General features: G+C 38.8%; 1 protein-coding gene across 1 annotated transcript in view; it reads left to right on the top strand.

Annotated features, from left to right (window-relative positions):
* Nucleotides 1-15864, top strand: part of PDLIM5 (PDZ and LIM domain 5) — a gene marked incomplete at its 5' end in the record, with an annotated part of 57138 nt that extends 41274 nt beyond the window's left edge. Inside the window, 4 exons of the mRNA XM_027898161.1 lie at nt 5597-5777; nt 6815-6935; nt 11606-11721; nt 12389-15864. Coding sequence (XP_027753962.1) covers nt 5597-5777; nt 6815-6935; nt 11606-11721; nt 12389-12478 — 508 coding nt within the window. The remainder of the gene's footprint in view (nt 1-5596; nt 5778-6814; nt 6936-11605; nt 11722-12388) is intronic.
* Nucleotides 15865-18234: the final 2370 nt, after the last annotated feature.

Here is an 18234-nt window from a genome sequence, read left to right as displayed (position 1 = left end):
AAGGGTCTGAAACACAACTCTGATCAGGAGGAGCTGGGGTTGTTCAGCCTGGAGAAAAGGAGGCTCAGGGGAGACCTTATCACTCTCTACAACTACCTGAAGGGAAGTTGTAGTGACGTGGGGATCGGTCTCTTCTCCCAGATAACGAGTGATATAGCATGGCCTCAAGATGGGACAGGGGAGGCTTAGGTTGGATATTAGGAAAACTTTCTTCACCAGAAGGGTTGTCTAGCACTGGAACAGGCTGCCCAGGGAAGTGTTGGAATCATCGTCCCTGGAGGTATTTAAAAGACATGTAGATGTGGCACTTACAGACATGGCTTAGTGGTGGGTTAATGATTGGACTTGATGATCTTAAAGGCCTTTTCTCATCTAAACGATTCTGTGGTTCTGTTCATCCTGAAGGCTCTCTCACAGCAGGACTTTCTCTTGTTTTCGTGGTTTTTGAGTCTTTAATCACAAGTATTTTAAGGCTTCATTTCAGTAGTGCAGAACATTTTTTTTTCATGTGTAGTTTCTCTAACAAAAATGAGAATACTTCGGAGGAAAAATATTGCAAACTGCTAACAGTCACAGTCTTACAGCCCATTTTACAGAGAACCAGGAAGCTGGGTGTTACAAAGTAAAACCAAACAGAAGTAAGCAACTTAGTTTTCACTTATCCACCCTCTCCTGTAGAATTGGGAATATTACCTAATTGAAAACCAGAGAGTATAGTCTTATAAAGACTATTCACAAATGCTGATTTAGAAATCATGATTTCTAGCTGAGAAGAAGAAGAATAACAGGCTCCAGCCATACATGAAAAGCGTGGAATGATGTTTTAACATTTACTAAGACTGGATTAATAATAATTTCCTGCACAGCTAGATTTCAAGCTCTTTGAGGGGCTCTCTGCCTTTGGATATTATGGTAGCTACTGTCCTTGACTTGTATGACAGGGGTAGAAAATATAAAGCAACACAAACACAAGTTTGCCAAATGACATTAAGTTAAATAAATTTTGCTGAGCCCATAAGATATTTTATTGTTAGTCAGAATTCCATATGGAGGAAAAATTGAATCTGGGTTACATGGGTCAGTCAGTGATTTCTGACAATTAGTCATGATTGTGTCATCCAGGGAACTGTAATTGTTTTTGCTGCCAATGTGCAAAACATCCTCATTTTCATCTACTTCACTTTTTATTTCTTCTCAAAAATAGAGATCTCCTAGGATTACTGGAAGAAATATACTCTTTAAAAGTATTTTCTTTTTGCTTGTTCAGTCATTTTATTGTTGAACTACAAGGGGAAAGTAATTCTTTAAAGTATTTTGTTGTATATTTATCTATGCCCAGTGTTTTCAGTGGACAAAATAGGAGATCCTGCACCATGGGCTTTTGTACCCTCTTGAGCCCTGGCATGGATTCTACATCAGAAGCAGCAGCTAACACAAATCACTTGATCTCCAGAGTTCAATTGAGTCCAGCTTGTTTGCTTCCATTAGATTTCTGTCTGATAGCTCACTACCAGTCCAGTTAATACTGGGTTAATTTTAGAACACTCTTTACTAATGGACCTGTGATGTTTCGGAGAAGTTATTCCTACTTCCAGTGTGATTGTTGAAGAAATAAAAATATGTTATCTGAATCCCCATGAAACAATAGAAGAAACTTATATGAATTCCCAATACAAATGCACCTGTGCATCGTAATCCAGTTTTCCTGCTTTCTTGCAAAATGAAAAATTACTATGAAAAAGGTATGCACACTTTTGGGATGAGATTCATCTGATTCCTTGAAGAGTTTGCCCTGTATAATAATTCTGTCTTTAGTATGCTGACCTTTTTTTTCCCTGGGCTGTGGATTTGTGTCTAGAAAATAATATGCAAGCAACGATTCACTTTCCTTTTTATTACAGTTATTTTAGTTTAAAACCAAACATATAAAATTGACTATGTGCTGCATCTTTCATACAATTCCATTGCCTTTTACATTCCTTCATGAATTTCCATTGCCTTTTACAGCACCAGTGGTTTAGCAGGGTTTGCTTATGCTCTGTGCTGTGGGGTCTCACAGCACAGCCCACAGATCACTCCTGAGCAGTCGACCTCTCCTCTTGGCCTTTAAATCACTCTCTGCTACTCCTCACTTTCCCGCTTCCATCACCATTAAAAAAGAGATGAGCTGCTGCCCTGTAAGTAGGGGAGTGTATTGTTCCATGGAGCAACAGTTACTCCTTAGTGGATACATGAGGAGAAACTGCAGAGCCCTACTTGACAGTACTTAAGCCATTGTCATCTATTGTAAGTGACACCTTTTTCAGGAATAGCAACTGATACCCATGTCTAACTTCTTTGTAATTTGCTGGCGGTGTTTACATTCTTCATATGTTAAATGCCTACTTGATAATTAAAAGCAAACGTTCTTCCATTTGAGGATGAGTTGATGTGCATTAATCAATGCCAAATATGCCTCATGTTTGCAGCATACAGTGAATTTGGAAGATTGCAATGGCATTTTAATTCAAGTTTTAGCATAATTACACTTCATGCCCTCAGTGGTAGTATTACCTATGAAAAGGTAGGAGGAGGATCAAGTGACATTACATTGTACATCTGTTTTGAGACCAAAATGCATTCTAGAGTTGGTTACTTAACACTCGGGCATAGAATAACTATGGCTGGTTGAGCCAAAACCTTTCATAGAGACACCTTATAACTTTTTAATATATCTTTAATTATTCATTTCGTGATTGTCTGAAGGTTTCCTTTTTTTCCAAAGCTACATTAAGTAAACTTTTCTTTCCATGTATAATCAAAACTGGAGGCAAAATAAATTTCTCCTGATCTACTTGCTGTGAAGATCTGGCAGACTTCTGACATTTCCTGATAAAGACTTCTGGTTCCCAGGCAGTCTTACCAAGTTCTGCACTATGGAGTTGGCTCTTTCTTTGAAGTCCAAATGTGTTTTCACTGGATCTCCATTGAGAACATACTCTTTGGCATGTCTGCTTGTGAATGATGATTTGGTTTTCTACCTTTTCATAAAGCTTAATTGTTTTAAAAGGAAAAAGCAAAAAAGTACAAATGGTGCTCCCCTTCAGCATCTCCTATACACAAATTGTATACTCTGACATTTTCAGGTGAGGAGAAAAAGACAGTTCCAAGACTATAGACTGCTGTATGGTTGAATGTAAAGTGATTGGCCTACCTGCCAGATGTGGAAATCCTTTTGATCTCTCTACTGCCAAATTTCAGTTCTGGCTTGCTATCGTAACACAAGCCACATGAGAAACTAGATTATTGGCATACTAATATAACACATCACGACCATACTGATGAACTTATATTTAGCTACAAGTGTAAAGACATTGAAATTGCACTTTTATTCCCTGTATGTTACTTCTCCTTCCAGTTTTCCCCAGTATCATTGCTACATGCAGAGCCCAGATGTTTGAGGTGACTACTAAATTTCTGTACATGGTGATCCTTTAGGGCATAAGATTCTGTAAATACTCTCATAAATAAATCAGAATCCCTTTTAAAAAATAATAAATAAATGACTAGCTTTTTTTCACCTGTGAGTTCATTTCATGTAGTATGACCAGAAGTTTTTTCAGAAATGCTTAGCATGTCAAAGTAGCCTGGGATAGAAGCATATCCATAGCCAACTGTTACCAGTTGGGTCATCTCATATCCCATGTGGATGGTAGGAGCATGGTTTTTTAGCACTACTTTTAAAAATATGTTCTGGTTGACAGAGGCATGTGGGATTTTTATTGGGTTTGTTTTTAAATGGGGAAGGAATGTTGAAGCCATCTGCAACCGTCTTCCTAACACTTCACGCCCCTATCTATTTCCTGTCAGATTGCATGAGTGTGGGCATGCATCCTCTTTACTGAAATTGGGACTTTAAACTGTTTTTTAAATTAATACAGCAAATAAATACCTTTCATTACTGGAAACTATCATTTTGATTGCAAAACTATGCTGAGACTGGGAACTCCTCCAAGTTCTGAATATCATGTTTTAGTGTGTTTTACGTGGCAGGTGTTGTTTTAGTTTGGTTTTTCTTTTTCCTTTCTTCCACGTGCTCTAGGGCAGCTTTTAGGTTGCAGGTATCATTAAGCTGCAGTATCAGCTTGACATGTTTAAACTACGGCCTGATTGAAAGTAAAATTGTATTTAGGAAGTGTTCTTCTGGACATGTGTGCACAGGGAGCCAGTCCGCTAATGGAACACCTCATAGACATTGTGCAGGGCACAGCCACAGCTGTCTGGAGATTTTGGGAAAGGAACTCTGTAGGTGCACTCTCAGGCTGTTCTCCATCCGTCTGGGTTCCTGTGCACTGTCCTGAATGGCTAACCTCAACATGTCAGGGCTGTAAACTCTGGAGAGCTAAATGCAGCAGATGTAAAAATTCCTTCCTCTCCTGTTGCTAGCACACTTGCTTTCCATTGCAGAGCTAACTGAGCCTATCATTTCGGTGCAGATGGCCAGAAACTCAATACTACCTAGAGCCGGGAGAGCCTCTTTGGTGTCAGCCCCGTGTTAATGAATCTGTTAAATTAGCCTGTGCTGACACGGCGCACTGAGAGCACTTTGTTGTACATAAGGGCTTGTATTGTTTGATCAGTACATAACTGAAAGGGCATTGATGTAAAAAGGTGCTTGTAGAGCAGTGGGAGGGTATCGGGTTAGGTCAGTGTTTGCACTGCTCAGGCATCCGCTGGGAGCGGGGGGCTGGAGAGCTGGGCTCAGGCTCAGCTCCCTCCTTAAAGGGCTACAGGCTGCTCTCCAGGAGCTGTTTTTCGCTGCGTTCTCTCCAATAATCAGAGGTGAATAGAAGAATTAGTCTTAGATTACATATATGTTCATCATCTTACAAGGTCTTTGAGTTTTCCTAAATCTGTTTGAGTGCCTTGTTTTTGACTTCTCATCCCGTTAAAAATACATGACGTTGCCAGAGAAATTGGAGAAATGAAAGTAATTACCCTCTACCCTTAATGAAGGTGCCCTCTGTTCTCACCCTGCTTGTATTCCCATCTTGGAGTCAACATAAGCAAACTTCAATGTGTTTTCTTGGGGTTTTGTTTGTTGGTGGTTTTTTCTTGTTTGAGTGTGGTTTTTTTTTTCTTTCTTTATTGCTGTTGCTTTGTTCATATGAAAAAAATACACAAAGTGTTCTTGTAGCTTACTTGATTTCCAAAAAAATGTTTAGCAACAGATGGTGATATTAGTACCTTACACTTCTTTTTTTGCAGTGAGGTATTAGATCAGAAAAAAAAGTGATGCAATTCTTGAAAGAATGACATCTTTATTGGTCTTGCAAAACCCAGGAAATCTGGTGAGGGAGATAAACTTGAACCACAAACTTCACTTGAAACCTGAATTCTGGAAGGCTGAGTGTTGGTGGGACCTTGAAGATACCTCACTAAAGTAAATATGTCCATTAAAGAAATTAGCATGCTGAATATATTTTCAGATGAATATAGAGACAATGGTATATACTTGTAGTAATAGCACAGAGGTATTGGGGGTTAAACCTATTAGCAGCTTTTGCCACAGCCAACCTAGGAGTATTTGCTGACAATATCTCTTCTTTCTGATCAGAGGACCCTTTTTGGTGGCTTTGGGAAAATCATGGCATCCAGAGGAGTTTAATTGTGCCCACTGCAAAACCTCCATGGCTTACATTGGATTTGTGGAAGAGAAAGGGATGCTGTATTGTGAGGTCTGCTACGAGAAGTTCTTTGCCCCTGAGTGTTCAAAGTGCCAGAGGAAGATCCTTGGGGTAAGTGACCAGCAAGTGGCCTGATTTTTGTGAGAACAATAACCACAGTGTTCAGTGAGTCTCTGCAATGAAATTCTTTTTTATCTATCCCAGTCTGCATTCTTTCAGGCATACTCTTGACGTATCTTTTTAGCTCCTATCATATACAAATTGTGGGTTTGGCTCTTGTAATGTTCAACCTTTTCAACCTCTTTGAGAAAAGGTACTGTAGTCTCCTTGGCTCTTCCAAGTTCAGTTCCTGTTTTCATGAAGCTACTCTGTAGCTGTTTACCAAATTTTATGATTACCAAATTTTCTGGTTACCAAATTTTCTTGAGCAAAATGCTTTTAATTGGCAGCTTTTTACAGAATGGGGGCAGGGGGGAATAAAAAGAAATAATCCTCTTAGCTGAGCTGAGCATTGAAGAACACACTGGTTGGCTAGATGTGAAGTACTGAAATATTCCCAGTGGTAATGTAGATAGAAAGACGTGTTATCCTACTCGGCACTGATATTGCTAATTTGAGCCTGCCAGCTGATCAGCCACTGTTTTACTGCAGACAGCAACGTGTCTGGATTCTTTTGTAACTGGGGTCATGCAGGGCTCTGGCAGCACAATTCTCAAGTCATATTTGGCACTGTAGCATCTTCCAAAACAACACAGAGCAGTCATAATTTTCTATGTGATGTCTTTTGATTAACTTCACAGACTTCAGGAGAAGGTAGAGATGCTGCTTTTCTTCTTTCAGGGGACTGTTGTAGGTGAGATCCTAATTAAAATTAAATAGGTGAACAAATGAGTTGCTAAATCTGTCCAACTCTACACTGAACCTTCCAAAAACCCTGAAAGATTGCTCATGAAAAAATTAGTAGATGCACCATAAATAAAACACCTCATTAAGTTTAATGTCGCAGAACTTTTGTGCACAACTCATTTTCAGAGTAGTAGTAGGAAACAAAGTATTCTTGAAATGAATCAAGTGTGGAGGCATGGTTACCACAATCTAGTCATCACATCAAAATAATGTGTTCATAACACTTTTTCTAATCCCCACAGGAAGTAATAAATGCTTTGAAACAAACTTGGCATGTTTCCTGCTTCGTATGTGTGGCCTGTCATAACCCCATCCGCAATAATGTCTTCCACTTAGAAGATGGTGATCCCTACTGTGAGACGGGTAAGAAGCAACATAACTAAAGTTTACTGCAGCTGTGCAGGGAGGCAGGGATCAATAAGGCTGGAAAAAAAAAAGTTCCTTTTCTCAAGCTTCACATCAGAAGTACCCCAGCAAATTCATGTAACTTTGATATATCAGTTCAAAGTAGCAACAACTGCTGTAGACAACACTTCGGGTTTGCAGCAGGAGGAGTTGGCGAGAATTTCTTCATCAGCTTAGGTAGCAGCAGGCGTTATGTCACTGATTTTACCTTTTCTTGTTAAGCCCTCAGCTGTAGGTAGCAGTGATACATCAAAGCATTAATTTTAGGGTGACTTTCTGGTTTAAAATAATTTGAGGTTTATGTAAATCTGTTTATTTACTAAACACAAGCAAATGCTAGTGGAGTAATGTGTTTTACTCTGAATAGACTCATTCACAGCCTGAGGGACTTCCAAGAGAAAGCAGACTGTCCAGGTAGTTTTTTGCAGGATCAAGGATAACATCTGTTGAACATACACTTGGGATAAAAAAAACAGGCTGTCAGGAAAAATACAGTGAAACAATTATAGCACTTGAAAGCCTGATGAGCAATATTACATGAATGATGTGACTTAGAAATTCAGAGGGACTCTGGATTAGTTTTTAGCACTTACAGCTAATCATAACTTTTTTTATAGAATCATAGAGTGGTTTGGGTTGGAAGGGACCCTAAAGATCATCTAGTTCCAACACCCGCTGCCATGGGCAGGGACACCTTCCACTAGATCAGGTTGCTCAAAGCCCCATCAAACCTGGCCTTGAATACTTCCAGGGATGGGTCATCCAGCTGTTCTGGGCAACCTGTTCCAGTGCCTCACCAGCCTCACAGTGAATAATTTCTTCTTAATATCCAATCTAAACTTACTCTTTTTCAGTTTAAAACCATTCCCCCTTGTCCTGTTTCTACACACCCTTGTGAAAAGTCCCTCTACAGCTTTCTTGTAAGCTCACTTCAGGTACTGTAAGGCTGCTGTACAGTCTCACCAAAGCCTTCTCTTTGCTGGGCTGAACAACCCAACTCTCTCAGCCTTTCTTCATAGGAGAGGTGCTCCAGCCCTCTGAGCATCTCTGTGACCTTCTCTGGACTTTCTCCAGCAGGTCCATGTCCATCCTATCTTAGAAGCCCCGTAGCTTGATGCAGGGCTCCAGGTGGGGTCTCACCAAAGTAGAGTAGATGGGGCAGAATCACCTCCCTTGCCTGCTGTCCACTTACTCCTGTGATGTAGCCCAGGATACATTTGGCTTTCTAGGCTGCAAGTGTGCATTGCCGAGTCCTGTTGAGCTTCTTGTCAACCTATTATTATCAATATGAACATTTTTGTTTCTGTTGGTTTCCTAGTTTGCTTAAAACTTTCCATGTACCCCTCTAGCCTAGGAAAGAAAGAAATAATTTGTAAAACAATTCCCTCAAGATGGAAAAGAGACAAAAATGTATCAAAATTATCTGCTTTCACACTGCTTGCTGTTTGCATCTGTGTTGGAACTGTCAGTTGGACTCTTTTTATCAGTTTCCTTCTACTCTTAGGATCATTGCAGTTTAACTAGAGGTAGACATGGATTGACCAGGAAATGATTTAGCATGAAATTCTAATGACCTCTTTGGAGCTAAGATTTCCTTCTGGGCTGATCCCACAGTTGTTTGCAGTAGGGACCATTGAGAATGCTAGGTGCTGTAAGGATGAAGAAAGCAGGCAAAATTTATCTAAAATTTCTCGTCAGAGCCGCTTTAATGAGGTGTTGGCAGATACAAAAGGACACAGTAGGTTATTGCTAACTTGGTGACACAAGTAGGGTAACATGTTGCTCCTATTGAATTTGTGGAGCAGCAGAGGAAACGGGTATAAGAGGAGCATCCTCCAGTGTGACAGCACGGTGAAATTTCATCCTGAAGCAATCTGAAGCCCCTAATCCTGGAACCATTTGATGATTCAAAAATAGTACTGGAGGAATCAATAACTCCCCTTTGGGTGGAAAGCTTGTGACCGGGTTTGTTCTGTTAAGGTTCAGTTCTTGTTCCTGCCACCAAATAATCCATGTGTCACGCAGAGCATTGATTTGTGCTACTGTTACAACTCCTGTGCACAAATGTGAGTATTTCAGTACTGTGAGCAGGAAAAACTGTGATAAAATGTCAAGTATACTACGCTTCTTGCAGAGTTTATTTCTAAGATAGAAAGTTGCTAGCACAAGTTAATGTAGACACATTCTGTGAGGTGTTATTGGCAGTGATACTTTGTAATGGCTCTGGCTCTCTAACTAGATGTTAATTTGAGATATATTAATTCTTCAAAGACTTTCAGTCCAGCTGGAGTTATGAGTCTAAGACTAATTTTAAAGAAATAAGGGGTAAATGTCATTGCCAACTTTCCTGCTTCCTCCTGTAAAGGAGGGTTCTAATTTTAAATCTGTATTTGAAATTGTAACAGCATCAGCTATTAGTATTAAGGGTGTTTAATCTGAAAATGTTCTGGGTTTGGATGTCAGGGCTAAAATTAAATTAAAAGTCCAAATATCTACAACTTTGAAGTTTAAAAAGTGCAGAGTTAGTAACCTAGTTTTGAAAATGCAGTATGCAGGAAGCACTGATATGTGACCGTATGAGAAGTCTTGGAAGGCTTCTGTGGTATCGCAATTCAAGCATGCAAAAGCAAAAGAAAGCTGATGCCCTTCATTCTGCCTTATCTATTGCCCTTTCTTCAAAAGAAAAGCCAATAAACTTATCAACACAAACCACAGGCCAACTTACAAAAGGCTCTTACTTCTGGCACCAGGAAAATATCGGTAAGATTCTGTATGAACACAAAGGCAAAGACCTGAAACAGTATTGTCACGAGATCATGTCCTTCAGGGATTTTGCACAAATGTGCTAACATTTGATATTTTTATTGTCTTTCTTCTGCTTAAACACTTGCAAACTCATCCCAGTAGCATGGATTAATGAAGGTGATCAGTGAAGCTGTTTCTTGCTACTGGCAGCCAGAGGGTTTTGGTTTTCCAGAGCACTTGTGTTCCCCATCCTGTTGATATGTCTGCTATTATGATGCATTTTGAGTGACGTCATCACACAAAACACGACCTTACTAAATGAAAACAGGACTTTGCTCTTGGGCTTGACACATCTGATAATCCTCCGTTGGCCCTGCTGCAGTAAGCACTAGAGCTTCAGCAGATCTGTATAACCTAGAGAGAAACAAAATCCACTTCTACCCCTCTTCCCACTCCTTATATATCTCCTTTGAAAACAACCCCTGGCATCTAATTTCTCTGTCAGAAGCAGAGTGTTACTATGGTAGTAACACTTACTTACTGATAGATGGAGTCCAAAGCTTCATTATGTCTGTCACTCTGTAGTTCATCTTAGGAAGACATAACATTGCATGATGTGTGCTGATCCCAAATTCTCTCATGTTATAGCATGAATGCTGTTGTCTTCTGTGCAGGAATAAAATATTTCCTTCTTAGAATGGGGTGTTTGAGAGTTGAAATAAGTGAAAAAGACCAGACAACTTGAGGTGAAATTTAGGCCTGTGCAGGTGGGCAGCAAAGGAGTGACTTGCAACCCTTGAGATGGGGCAAAAGCAGTGTCACACACTAAGACTGTGGGAATGGGGGTGAGTTGTCAGTGCTTCACACCCAATTTTATAGATGTATTTTGTTCTCTTAGTCTGCTCTGCTCTCTCTTGTTAAAGCTCTGCTGTCATTGGGGAATATTAACAGTTCAGTGCCATTTGTTCTAGTTCCTGCTCCCTGATACTCCTAGAGGAGCTTTTCTCTGCCAGCTCCAGTGAGCCTCCAGTCAATTCAGCACTTAAAAATAAATGGTGCAGATACCCTTCAGAGAGTCTGGTCACTAATAACCATCCTGACACCCTAGCGATACTTTTTGTTAAATGTGATAAATATGTTGCCTAAAGCCTCTTGTTGATTTTTTTTCCTTTATGGGGGGTGTGTGTGGGGGTGGTGTTTGCTTGTTTAGTTGGTTTGGGATATTTTGTTTTGCTGTTTTGGTTTTTGGGTTTTTGTTTTTTTTGTTTGTTTGGTTTGGTTTGGGGTGATTTGGTTTGGGGTTTTTTTTGGTTGATTGGGTTTTTTTGTTTGTTTTTTAAAGCCATGTAAAGTCACTCCAGTGATTAGAAAGGTATTCTGACTTGATCTAAATTTCTAGACTCTGTTTAGGGCAGAAGCCTAATGATTACATGATTTTGAGTAGTGCAGTCTAAGGCAAATATTGTGCCAGAATGCAGGCAGGAGTTCATTACTCACTGAGGAGGTCTGTCATGTGAACAGCTGGGATATGCTTTCGAAGCAGAGTTGGAGGAAATGTAAGGAGCACATAGAGTTTGTGCGGGTGCTCTGCAAGAAGTGCGTTTCCCCCTCCCTGAGCATGCTATTGATCTCAAGGAAATGAAACACCAGGAAGATGGAAGCATTGCTCACTTGAAAGGATAAGGAAGGGGATGAGAACTGAAGTAGCAAGGAGAAAATGACATCCCAGTCTTTCGATCTAGGAGCTCTTTTTTCAGATTACTCAGCCCTATGAAACTCAGCAAGTCCAAACCTACTGCCATTGAAAGAAAAGCTCAAACTTTTCTAAGGGTCAGTCTTGCTTTTCTGAATGTGCTTTAAAATCTGTTCGTATCTCTTTGCAGATTATTATGCTCTCTTTGGTACCATGTGCCATGGCTGTGAATTCCCCATTGAAGCTGGAGACAGGTTTCTTGAGGCTCTGGGCCACACTTGGCATGACACTTGCTTTGTATGCTCCGTAAGTAAAGCTAGTCTACATTTTAAACAAACCTATGGCAGCAGTGCTTGTGCTAACCTGACCAATATGGGAGTTAACAGCTCTATCCTCCTTCAATCCCCTGGGCTCAAACAAAAAGTTATTTGGAAGGTGTGCTGCTATTTAAGTCTTTGGCATAGGTCCAAGAGAAGCTGTCCTGGATTGTAGCCATGTGTCCTAGCATTTAACCCATAACATTTACTTCTTTGGAGCAAGTGTTGAAGGTCATACAGGAATGGACTGTGTTTCCAAAGTAGCAAGAGTACTTTTGACATAAAGGCACTGTAGCCAAGATATTGCCTGCTGATATTGTATGACCAAAAAAAACCATAACAAAACAACAAAAAACAAACCAACAACCCTAACCTTAATGATGGGGTTGGGTTTGTTGGTGGTTTTTTGTTTGTTTGTTTGTTTGTTTTATGCTGAATCTAACTCTGCTCCTAGTTGGAAACCTGTTGTCTTAAAGAAAGATTATGCTTACCAACCACTAGTATTGCATCAAAAAGAGTATCCCTAAGAAAAAGGTAATTCTTATTCTTTGAATATATTTGTGCATAGAACAATACCATGATCAGGCATTCTGAATAATTGTGGTACAATTCATCCATCTGAATTGGGTGATCTTTTCTTTTTTATCCCCTTTCAGGTATGTAGTGACAGTTTGGAGGGCCAGACTTTCTTCTCCAAGAAGGACAAGCCACTGTGCAAGAAACATGCTCACTCTATCAACATCTGATGCTTGGAGCTCATCATGTGTAACAAATGTACTGAGCAGAAAGGTTAAAATGTCCATGTTCAATAATTGGTTAAAATTCTTTACATACAATTTTTCTAAAATGGAAGAGAGATGGGAAAAATTTCAGAGGGTATTGTAAACTAATTTTTCAGAGCATTTGTCATCAAGGTTTTGCTTCATAAAATGAGAGGAATCAGAAATTGCACCCAAGCCAAACAACTAGAGTGCCTTTACCCCTACACTTGGCATGATTTTATGACCACATTTATATCCGTTTCAGTATGAGAAGTGAAATATCTATAAAAATAAATACCTGATATTAGAATTCTTGGTTTTGCTGCTATTGAACAAATAAAAGGAGATTGGCTTCAGCAATCCAGATCACTTTATTGCGGTGATGTTTTCAAAGTGTGTCTAAAAGTATTGCAGCTAAACTCCATTAAAAGGAACTCAAAGCAAAAATAAGATCACATTAAATATATAATTCAAAAACTAATATTTTTTTCTGATATTCATGTCCATAAAGCCTCCTGCACAATTACATGTACCTGTGCCTTTGCAGTAAATTTCTGATGGGTTTGCAAGGGACAGAGATTTTTACAAAGAAGTTAAGTGGGCCAGTGGCTATACTGGTGAAAAAGAATAGTTTAGAAGATGCCACTTAGAAGAAAACATAAATGGGATACTCTTCCTTAACTCATTCACTATCAGAACACTGGCCAAAAAATCCTGCTGCTGAAGGTGTGTCTGACAGGATGGAAATGTCAGATCACATCTTAAGGGAACAGGGATTTACACTCTTCTGTTTGCACTTCAAGTTTTAGATAGCTTTAAGTGCCTTTCCCCTTTAAGGAAAGGGGAATTTGCACTGAATTTGCAGGTAACAGTGTTTTGTATCCAGAATGTAAGATTCTGGTATTGAATGAGGGCAAGTGCTGCAGTGCAGATGAGGACATTGTTTTTCTCTCAGTACATTCTTTACCATGTAGCTCATGAATATGTATATTGGTGGTGTGCCAGGTAGAGTACTGAAAATTTAACTTTCTTGCTCAGCTGTTATGTTATGATTTTTATTAGTTTTGGGGTTCTTTTCTCTCTTTTCTTCCAGATGTAGGGAATATATTGTTGAATAATACTATATTGAGTTAAGCAGCTCAGTACCTCTCAGATCTTGCAAGAGAGCAAAGAGATAATGCTGTCATTATGCATTTACTGTGAGCCAGGAGACCAGCTAACTCTGTGGCTTGATACGAATTTTGCATCCACACAGAGAGTCAGCACAAGACCTGTGCACCAGCTAAGTCCTAATTAGCTTCAAATTAGGGCTTAAGTGGTATGGAACAATTGCAGGCAGATATGGAAAAGGTGGTGCCCCTCTGCACAGGGTGAATTTTGCTCCAGCAGAATTGCACAAGAGAGAAGGGAGTCCTCTTGGGATCAGAACAGATTCCTGAAGGAAACTGAATTTACATGCTGTTTTATTCAGCTGAGATGTCAGAGCTGAATTGTTAGTCTTTAGTTCTCTTTCCAGTCGACATTAAAAAAAACCATTTACTGTTTTTGTTGCTGGGAGGAGGGGTGAAGGGGGGAGGGTGTCTTGATACAAGGGACAATTTTATCCATAAAACCATTGGGGAAAATCATAAAAAATCACCGTGGTTGACTAAAGCAATTGAAATGAGGAACATCAGCAAAAGAGGAGGAAAGAAAACCAAAATTGCTGTACTGAAATATGAAAAGGTATTTGGCTTTCTTGTTAATTCAGTGGGACAGGTTCACACTGTGGGGCTGTTTCACTTTATTTCCTGAAGTTGTTTTTCTTCAATACTACCATGTTTCTTTTTTTAAGTTCTGGTGGTACAGAAGAAATTTGGTAAATTTGGTAAATATTGGTAAATGAGAAGAAATTTAGTGGTACGGTATAAAGCTGTTTAAAGTGTTTACACTCTTGTAGATGTACCCTTCTGTGAGTTTGGCTGAAAATCAGAAGGGTAGAAGCAGACTGGACAAAATACAGTAATATATAAGCCAGGTTGCTTTTGAAATTAAGTGGAATGTGGAAAAATGAAACCTAGAGACTAGGTTTCAATGGGGCTGTATTGCACATGTGTGAGGAAAGAGGGTGGAAATGCACAGGATGAGGCGTTCAGTAATTTCTGCAATCCAAAACTTGCTATTTTAGTGTAGGATAGAAACTTTTAAGTTTGTCCATAAAATCCAATTAAATTTTGTTTAGTTTCATAATTTTAATTGGAATTGTATTTTTTAATCTATATGCTCCAGGGTTTGAAATTTTTCAGTTGTCAATGAATTTGAAGACAAAAGCCTGAAAGGCTCCAATAGAACTGCTTCATGTAGCTGCTTTGCCTTTTAATTTTTGCTTTTATCTATTTGTTTAAAATTTTAAAGGAAGCATAGAGTCACTGATACATAATAAATATTTAATGGCTTTACCAAATTATATAAATCAACTAAAAGGAACATAATTTTTATCGTTATTTTAATAAGTGAGATTTTAGTAGAGCACTTTATAATAATGCCATATATCTCACTGAATATTTATTACCTTTTTTTTTTATTATTATTTAGAACTATTTCATTGTGGTATCTTTGTATTTTGTTTTCTTTTTAAGCCTGCCTTTACCCCTAGAATCTTTTGGGGTTTGAGTGTGTGTATGTGTACATGTTTATATATACTTCTCTATACATGCACACATATGCACGTACATTGAGAGACATACATATATATGTGTATTTGAATGCAGACTTGACACAGCAAAAATCAGCACAGTTTCATCACCATTTGGGGATTTCATGAGACTCCCAACTGGTTTTCATACAACACAGCATAGCATTCATCTTTTGAGAAAATGTTAGAAAGTCAGGAGAGACTTGTTAGTAACATAACTACTGTAGCTTTTTGCATGCATTTTCAGTCAGAAATTGTTTTTCTTCCAAAACTGCCTATAAGAGAATGGGGCTTAACTCTGTTTGAAGGTAGAAGGTCTTTATAAGTGAATAATTGATTCACGATGACAGTTTCAGTATATTGTAACTAAATAATTCAGGATTGTGTGTAAATATAAATGCTTAATATAACAATGCAATAAACATAAAAGCAAAAGTTGAATTGTGGTTCAGTGTGTGTTGGTCTGTTCAACTGTGTACCTATTTCTTCACAGAGCTACTTGTATCATCTAGCCATGTGAGCTGCTTTGCAAATATTATTTTATGCTGATCTACTAGCTGTTTAGTCCTGGTGATTTCTTTGCTTGAGTTTAATAATCTTTGGCATAAAATTTTGGCTGTTCACATTTGCAAATTTAATTATAATTGAAAAACATAACAATATAACAAAGCAAATAAACCCTACTCAAAACCTGAAATTCTCTATCTGTCCTGAGTTATTTTGTGATTGTTGGATGTTTTCTTTTTCTGAATTACAGTCAGTAAAAGAAAGCCATTATTGTATACAGGAATAGATATAATTTTAGCTGCTCATTCTTCAGGGTTGGTTTTTGTTTTGTTTTTTTAGAATGGAGTTTTGTTTTACAGAAAAGGACCTGGGTCTCCTGTTGGACACCAAGTTGACCACCAGCCAGTGATATTCCCTTTGGGACGAGGAAGACCACTGGCCTCCTGGGTCATTAGGCAGAGCATTGCCAGCAGATTGGAGAAGGTGATCCTTCTCTGCTCAGCCTTGGTGAGGCATATCTGGAGACCTGAGTCCAGTGCTGGTCTCATCTATACAGGAGACATGGCTGTACCTGAGTAAAAAGCTAGGACGATGATTAAGGGCATGAAGCATTTTTCATACAAAGAGAGGCTAAGAGAACTGGGATTGTTCAGACCGGAGAAGAGAGGGCTCAGGGAGGATTTCATGTGTTCAAATATCTGGACAGCGGAGTCAAGAAAATGGAGCCAGGCTTGGTTCAGTGGTAGATAGTGACAGAACAACTGTGAGGATGGTCGAACACTGCCACAGGTTGCCTAGAGAGATTGTGGAGTCTCTGTACTTGGAGATACTCAAAACCCAACTGGATAAGGCCCTTGGACTAGTTAAGGTTCTCCATCTCTATAGATCTCTTCCAACCTTCTTGAGTCTCTGATTTTCCCTCTTTTCTCAGGATGGATTGAAAGACGTAAACACTCTATTGATTACTGTAGAATATGTAACAATGTAAAACTCTACATCGGCCAATTACTATTTATTTGATATCTTTATTTCGTTCCACCGCCCATCTAGAATCATTTGCAATGTTTGTTTAGAAGTGTTTAATTTTTTTCTTAAGTTGACACTGCCCAAGGAAATACTGCTTACTCTGGCAAAGATTATCTGATATTGTACTTAGCCTTGGCACCCAGCAGTCTCCACTTTCACCATGGGATAGTTAACTGTCTACTACAACATGGCCAATTACTTCATGATAATACTAGTCTGGTGAGAATCTCCTTAGCTGAGTATCTCTTAACTAGGCCAATGCACTGTTGTTTTCTACCTTTATTGACACAAGCAAAGGAAAACACTGCACACAGCTCTATAAAATTTAGAGGCAACTTTACAGAAAACTTACCTCCCCTTCAGTGTTTAGGCTATGAGCGAGACAAATGCAAGTCTATTTGCAAACATTATATTAAGCTCCAGAAGCCAAACTTTTAAAGGCATCAAGTCTGCATTTGACATTTTAATGGCAAAGGTTTGGTTTCTATCAATCACAACGTCATGTAACATTAAAATGCACCGACAAGAGAAAAAGAGAACTGTCATTCATTCATTAAGATGCTGTAATCCAGTGTAAGATTTATAGGCTTAAAACTCAATGGTGTGTTTTCACAATAAATCCACTTTCACTGCTCAGCACAGAACAAATCTCTCTGTCACTCAAAATATTTGCTGGTCAAAATGCCCTGTATGAGATCTTCAAAGGGTTTCTCACAAAATTGCATATAAATCCTTTTACCAGCAAAGGCTTAATTTAGGTTTGAGTTTTCCTTTCTTGGGACATTGGTTAATATCTTGGGCTCAGACAAGATCTTGGTTATATCAGAAACACATAGGGCCTAATTTATTATTAGCAGTCTGGTGTTAATTAGGGGGAATTACCAGAAATAGTTTGCTTGATGGAAATTTATTATGGGATCACACTTTACTGATGGCAAAATAGGAGTCACTGAAAGAGTGCAGCTCCTTCTCATAACCAACTAATTAATAAGGTGCCAAAATTCCTCTGAGAAGGTTTGGTCCTAACTATGGGAACCTCACAGAGCAAATGGTTCCTATGCAGTATTTAAAATTTAAAAGAGGAAAAGAGGGAGGAGAAAAAGCTGCCTAGCAGAAGTCTCAAAAGTGGTATGGCTTTTTCTTGAATTTATGGAAGAAAATATTTAGCTGCATTTCCAAGCTCATTAAAGAATGGCTTTTTTCAGACAGAAAAACAACATCTAGTTTATAATCTCATTTGGTATGCTTGAACTTGAGTTTCAGTTTTACTTGTGCATACTGCTCACTACAGCTTGTAATTTTATGAATTAGGCTTATAATGAGCTTTTATATTACTCTTTATTGCTTTGCCTAATGGTCTTTCTCATCATCATTTGCCATGGAAGTTGAGGGTGGCATAGATAAGAAACTGAAAAATAAGGCAAATCTCTGATCAGCCCCAATCTGTTTTGTGTATGGCAGTTTGGGGATAGAAAACTGTCTATTTTTAGGGATTTCATGAAAGTTGTGTGAGAATGGCATGTTATAATAAGGA

The sequence above is a fragment of the Empidonax traillii genome, unplaced genomic scaffold (genome assembly GCF_003031625.1).
Source record: "Empidonax traillii isolate 1590-97213 ecotype Southwest subspecies unplaced genomic scaffold, ASM303162v1 scaffold581:size401988, whole genome shotgun sequence".
NCBI lineage: Eukaryota > Metazoa > Chordata > Aves > Passeriformes > Tyrannidae > Empidonax > Empidonax traillii.
The sequence above is the reverse complement of the archived record's forward strand: the minus strand, read 5'-3'. Positions and strand labels throughout refer to the sequence as shown.